Raw genomic sequence first — 6682 nt, 5'->3', positions numbered from 1 at the left:
TATCAGTGTCGTTAGGGTGGGGCCCCTTCGACCCACCGATAAAAAAAATTCCGACAACTTCATCGTCTTCTGTTTCTTATCAAAGAATCTACGCGTATTTCGACTATGGTACTGATTGAACAGGTCTTTTGAGTTCTATGCTGCCCTTATTTTGCGAGTTATCAGAACAGGGCTCTCTGAGTTGGCCAAACTCTGGAATTTGCAAAGTTTGTTTGCATGCCATTTGGTGCAGAGGTCGATACCAAACCTTGGCTCTTTGGTGTGCATTCTGTGTACAGCATACAACCGAGATTACTTACTGTTGCATGCCTAGGAGGGTAGCGCGTTTTGGGATGCGGGCGAGCTATTATCGGCCAGCCCCCATCCTAAGACGGCACCAGGTACAGACCGCAGGACATGGGTGACGTCTAATCCTCGTCCCTCCCCCTACCTAATTAAAGCGTATTCTATATTTTTTAACCTTGTCAACTGACGCCAGCATCGCCACTGCGGAGCTTTCTTATTGAGTGGGATAGCATGGTGTCGAGTGGCACTAAAATATGGTGCGATCCGATGCATTTTATAGGGATCCGAAAGCATATGTTCGGACACCCCTACCCCATGTTTACCGTTTTCTCCCGCACTTCAAAAAGAAAAAGGAAAAAATGGGTTAACAGGATACAACTTAAACAAATTTGGGAGCCTAAAGTATTAACATTCACCAGGGAGAATAAAAGCCTAAAAATTGCTCATAGGACCATAGTTTTTGGTACAATGTAACGCAGTGATATACTGCTGTTCTTCTGATTTGGATTATACGATTTTGCGTCGTTTCTCCAGATATACGTATAGCAGACAAGTTTAATATATACAAATACAACCATAAATTCTAATTGAAAAATACAACCATAAATTCTAATTGAAATTAAGCGGTTTGCAAGCGGATGACCGATTCCGAATTTGTAGGTATGGACTCAGCAGCTTCTTCTTCAGTAGGTAGATCATCCGACTCCAGTTGTGGTTGATTAAGGCTCCGAACAAACTCAGAAAATGAAGGAAAATGTTCAGGTGAGAAGAAGTCCGCTCCCATTCTCTGATATGTGAATAGGTTGATCACATTCTCTCCCAACAAATTCTTCTTTATCTGTTGAAAGCCTCCGCGAGCTCCCATAACTGATGAGTTTTGGCCGGCAATCTCAATCCCATGCTTTCTGCAAGCTGTTTTAATTTGTGAAAGTAATAACTCGGGACTTGAAAGGGAGTCCCGTGGCTGATGTTCATCTGATAGGTCCATTCCAGGCAATATAATTTTGCACGAGTTCCTCGCAAACATCTCAGCAACTGCTTGGTAACCATCTCTAGAGGATGTGTTGTAGAACCCAGAAGTCAGCTCAGAAGGGCGAGCCCTTGTTTTATACCAAGAGTGCATTAGTGGAACTTTACCACAAACTTCCACTTCAGTGTCACCGAAAGTTGACGAGGCAAGAGAGAGGAGGCGATCTCCATGAGAAATGAGCTGGTTCGAGTACCAGGAGAGGAAGAAGTCACCATATGGAGACTCCCATGAACCGCCATTATCCTTGAAGAAGTTGTTTGCATTTGGTGACTGGTCGTAGCTAGGAACATCATGAGGACCACCAAGACCCCACAGAGGGTTTCCGGCTGCTTCAGCATGTTGCTTAAGAATCCTTAGCATGTTTTCATCATAACACTGGAATTCTCCAACTCCGGGAGTTTTATTTTTGACCAGTCGGTGCTGAGAAGGATATTGAAGCTCACCATCTGGTCCTAAGCTCATTGAGATGCCCTGAAATTTAGCAATACAGGAAATTGACAATTTAGCATGCGAACAAAACGTATGATGACTAATGAAATGCGGAGTTTTCAAGTATCATGACTCCTTACCGTGATTGTGGAACCAAGGAAAGGTGCCAACGAAGATTTAAAGCTTTCGCAGAAGTCTTCGTAAACTTGGATTGGAGTCTTTCCATTCAGAACAGGAAGTTCATCGACAGCAAGCGATAAACACTCTTTGTAGTGCTGCCCTGACCGGTCCTTAAAGAATAGACCAGGTTGGGACTCGCCAAGGCAAGATACCCACGCAGGGAGTGGGATCTTCGGTTGTTTAGACGCATGGAAGCAGAGCGAGACATGGAGCTCAAGGCCGGCTTTCTGAACCATCTCTGCAACGGCTAGGTAGCCTGACCACTCGTACTTCCCCATGGCTTCTTTCTCAACCACTCCCCACCAGACCGGGAGCTCCACGCCGTCCACCCCCAACAACTTCAGAGCCTTTAATCCGGCAGCAATCGCTCTAGCATGATTCACCGCGTTGCAGTCTGAAACTGTATCTAGAGGTAACCCAACAAATAATCTTACTCCATCATTCTGCAAAGTATAACACATAACAAAAAATGAGTCAATTAAGTTACATAAATCAGGCCGGAAAATCAACAAATAGAACATTAAACTTCTAGGACTACATAATAAGTTAAATTAATGTTTTGGCCTTTTTATCCAAAATGGTCAATGAGATTGGCATAACTTGTCATTTTAGTCATTAAGATTTAAAATCAATAGAAGTGATCCCTAAGATGTTCACCATCAATCATTTTGGCCATTCAGTGATAGGTCTCCATTAATTAAGAGTATTTTTGTCAAATTAACCCCTCCCTTGAACTAGATTTTCTTTAATTTAACAGAAATTTTTTCACAAAATAATCAAAATAATTGACGGTAGATTATATCATGAACCAAAATAAAGAGTTACGACAATCTCATAACCATTTTGGCTAAAAAGTCTTTTGTTTTACTTGATTCCAAACATGTTTTACATGAAAGGCTTTTTAGTTAAAATGGATTTGCATCCATTCTTATTTTGGTTATTGATTTAAAATTAGTTTCTGAGTTTGTCTACCTCAATCATTTTGGTTATTCCGTGAAAAATCACTACAAATCACTACTAAATGAGGATAAAAAAGATAAAAATGATTGATGCTGAACAATCTCAAATGCCCCTTCTATAGGTTAGGTTTCAAATCTTAAGGACTAGGAGTTATGCAAATCCCAGATACTAAAAAGTCTAACGGAAATTCTAGTCTTCAAACCAACTAAGAAACTACAAAACATTAAATTATCATGGAAGTATTGTAGGCAAATTCAAAACTTATCATGTTTCTTGAAAACCCTTTTATAATTTCATAAACTTGAGGTCAATTCTAATTTATATAATAAAAATTTGAAATTCAATCACTATTTTCCCATTTTTCTCCAATTTCTCAGAAACCAAACAAAAATCTAAGTTATCTAACACAAAAAAATTGAAGAAAAAACCACTTACCGGTTTGGATCTTTTGGCAGGACCCGAAACCTTATCGGACCGGACTGGTGAATCGGATTGTACGGCCCTCACAGTAAACTGAAGCCGGGCGCTTTTCCAGCTCTTGCTCTGACCAAAACAGACGTTGGTCTTCAAATTTCCATTCAACTTAGAAAACGCAAACTCCGTTCGCACCAACTCCGCCTTTCTGACCGCTGCCTGAGAGCCGCGAAACACCGAAACCTCCATTTCCCAAACACCCGATTACCCGAAAACTTTTAACAACCCGAAATCAACAGACTTAAAAAATCTACAACAAAGAAAAGAAACAATTGAAAATTTGATTTTTGTGACTTTAATTTATGAAAATCCAGAAAGTTTGAGAGCTTCTGAATGCAGGCGAATGAGACGCTGACGAGTTTTGAGAAGTTATGGCATCGGCAAGCCCGATGCTGAGATTTATAATCAAAGAGGACCTCCTACGCGTCTTTTCTTTTTGGAAAAAAAAAAAAAGATAAAACCAAAGGCCAATAAGACTCTACCACGTGTCGATCGCACAGGAATCTAATGTAGTCCGGCGCTAAATTATTCGAATTTTTTTTTTCAAAAGAAGGGAGAGAATAGTCATATAGGTGGTTTGAAATTTGTCTTTTTGAATTTTTTTATATAAATTTGACTCTTTATTCAAAATGGTCACTTATTATAATGGACAAGTGATCCCGGGGATCCATGATCATGATCGTTTATTATATATCGTGCGGTCAGTTTTTATTAGGTACTATATATATTTAAGTTTAGATTTCAGATTTAAAATGATTTCTGACCGCACGATGTACGATGAACGGTCACGATCACAGGATCTCCGGAATTCCCAAGAAAAGGATCTGGCGAGGATCCTATTCCCATTATAACTCCTCACTTTGGTCCTCATGTTTAAATTCAATATAACTGTTTTGGCCTGCCGTGAAATATCTTTGTTACATAAGGACCAAAATGATAAAAATAATACTTTTGATTTAATACACAATGTGCCAAAATGATTTGACAAAAAAAATTCTCATTTTTGTCATCTTATCATTATTTAACTGAGATTTTCACGAAATAACCAAAATGATTGATGATTGACAAATACATAGACCAGTTATATTAATTTTAAATCTCAAAAACTAGAGTGATGATTTATATATCAATCTCAGGGCTATTTGGATAAGAAACCTATAAATTTTCGTTATCCAAATGGTATTTAGGTGATGTCTTGTTAGGTTATTAATCATATAGGACATGCTTATCCATTTATATTATTCCAAAAACAAAATTATCCTGTGAATCATTCAAACCTTAACATAACGAAAACCTTGAGTACATGCGATGTATCTAGATACTGTTATTAAGATTTTTTTTTTGTCAATTACTGTTATTAAGAATTCTACGTTGTCAAAGTGCCAATCATTATATAAACAAATGTCAATAATGGTATACAAATTGGAATCCGGATCCTCTTTGTGAGGATCCGGACATCCGTGAATCATATTTGTTCATCGTATATTGTACAGTTAGAAATTATATATACAATGTTTATGTCTAGAGAGGATCATGTTGGTATAAACTGATATTATATATACCGTATCTATGTCTCTGATACTTTGGTAGTACATAATGCAATGAAAAAAATGTAACGAATGCATGAGGCTAAAGAATGAGGATTAACATCACGAGCCGAAGAGAAAGCAAAGGTAAAAGTTCAAGAACCGATTGCCTTTGGCAGTACAACCTACCATATAGTTTTGACTTTGTAAATATTCTTTGTTGTCAAATTTTTAGAGTCAACTGTTTCATTTCTCAGTTCTTCACCCTTTGTTTCTCATACGATTGAGTAGTTCCAAACTGTTAAAGATAAAATAAATATAGAGCGTTATTTATTATTAGAAAAATTACAGAAAATTAGTCGACAACATTATATTTAACCAAGAATTCTAGAATTGTTGAGTTGAATAGATTTGGGTGGTGTGGAAAGAATGGAGGGAGTAGTCATAGAGGAGGTGGAGAAGGAGGTGATGAGTTGGGCGGTGGTTTTGGTTTGCATGGAATATTAGGCAGCCACCTCATTCCAATTTCCATCAACCACAAATCCCACTTTTCCTCTCTTTTTATTTTTATTCAGAAAATTAATTCAATGATTTATATTTTGGAATATTGGAAAGGAGGTTTGGATTGGTGTGGCATCGCATGTGGTAGATAATTGAGGAAGCAAATATTTTATGTGGTGCTGCTGACTCATGTCCAGGGCCAGACTGCTCCCTAATATATTTTCATCGACAAACTTGAGTTGCTATTTTTGATGCCTCAGTTTTTGTTTTTGTTTTCTCTTTTTCTTATGAGATTGATCAATCGCCAACCATACGGATCCAGCGATGGCAAGGATAACACTTTTCTTATCACTTATACAAAACTATATATGTACTATATATGTATAAGTTTTTTGAGATTTAATCATCCGTGCACTTGAGTTGTGCACGTAAATTGGGTATTTAGTGTATTGGCAACGTAACCCCACCATATATAGAAGTATATCCATATTCCATACCATAAAAACTTAGGAAAACTAATGAAAATGGCTTGAAAACTTTGAGTTTTAATGATAAGGACAAAATAAATGGTAAAGTGAATAGTACCAGAATTGACTTTTTAGTGTAAAAATATGATTTTTTCGTTAAAGTTAACAGTACCGGCAGCTTTTCGTTAAAGTTCTTTAAAAACTTATCTCTCCCATAGCCCACAACATCAGAGCCCTCAGATCTTGCGGTTGTGGATAAGAGGAGTTGGGATTGAACTAGGCATCTAGATTTTGTTTGCCTCGTATGACGGTATGAGCCTCAACTTGCAAAAACTCTGACGTGGCATCGTATCAGCCTCAGCCACTTGTTCAGACGTGTTCAAAACGTTTAGGAGCTCTCTTGATTACCTTGTATAACCGACTGCATTATTTAGAATGTCCAGTGTTGCCTTAAATTGAAAATTTCTTCATGAAAAACAAAAACAAGGTCTAATTGTTATATTAAATCAGTAGAAAATCAAGAAACAATCATGTAATTATATATCAAAATACGCACATGATTAACCAATATTAAATGAACATGACATAATGGATTAGAAAAACTTAAAAAATATGATCAAGGCAAGTGTGAGATACTCTGTTCTTAAGATAAGTTTGCATCCCACTACGGTGCTTATGGTTGATCGGCGCTTGTCTCTCAAGATACAACGACCACATCCTTGTAATAGTAGCAATCCAAATCACAAAACTCTATTAACCACGATTATGTTGAAAATTCTCATATGGACTCAATTAGACTCTGATATTTAGTACATGAGTACATGTATGAT

The 6682-nt window shown here is 37.4% G+C and overlaps 1 protein-coding gene across 1 annotated transcript; it reads right to left on the bottom strand.

Annotated features, from left to right (window-relative positions):
- Window positions 1-673: 673 nt before the first annotated feature.
- Window positions 674-3740, bottom strand: LOC126607082 (inactive beta-amylase 9-like). Its single transcript, XM_050274516.1, has 3 exons — window positions 3320-3740; window positions 1885-2367; window positions 674-1786 (listed from the first exon to the last, which is right to left on the bottom strand). Exons 1-3 carry the CDS (start codon window positions 3545-3547, stop codon window positions 905-907), a joined length of 1593 nt encoding a protein of 530 aa, XP_050130473.1. The 5' UTR covers window positions 3548-3740; the 3' UTR covers window positions 674-904.
- Between the last annotated feature and the right edge of the window lie 2942 nt (window positions 3741-6682).

This window comes from Malus sylvestris, chromosome 16 (genome assembly GCF_916048215.2).
Source record: "Malus sylvestris chromosome 16, drMalSylv7.2, whole genome shotgun sequence".
Classification (NCBI taxonomy): domain Eukaryota; kingdom Viridiplantae; phylum Streptophyta; class Magnoliopsida; order Rosales; family Rosaceae; genus Malus; species Malus sylvestris.
Note: the sequence above shows the minus strand (reverse complement) of the source record. Positions and strands in the feature narration are given on the sequence as shown.

What these genes read in the sequence shown, in the direction of transcription:
- LOC126607082 (XM_050274516.1), bottom strand. Translation starts at nt 3,547, where the DNA reads ATGGAGGTTTCGGTGTTTCGCGGCTCTCAGGCAGCGGTCAGAAAGGCG. An exon ending in CTGCCAAAAGATCCAAACCG is followed by an intron (nt 2,368 to 3,319) that starts GTAAGTGGTTTT and finishes TATACTTTGCAG; the next exon opens with AATGATGGAGTAAGATTATT. An exon ending in TCCTTGGTTCCACAATCACG is followed by an intron (nt 1,787 to 1,884) that starts GTAAGGAGTCAT and finishes GCTAAATTTCAG; the next exon opens with GGCATCTCAATGAGCTTAGG.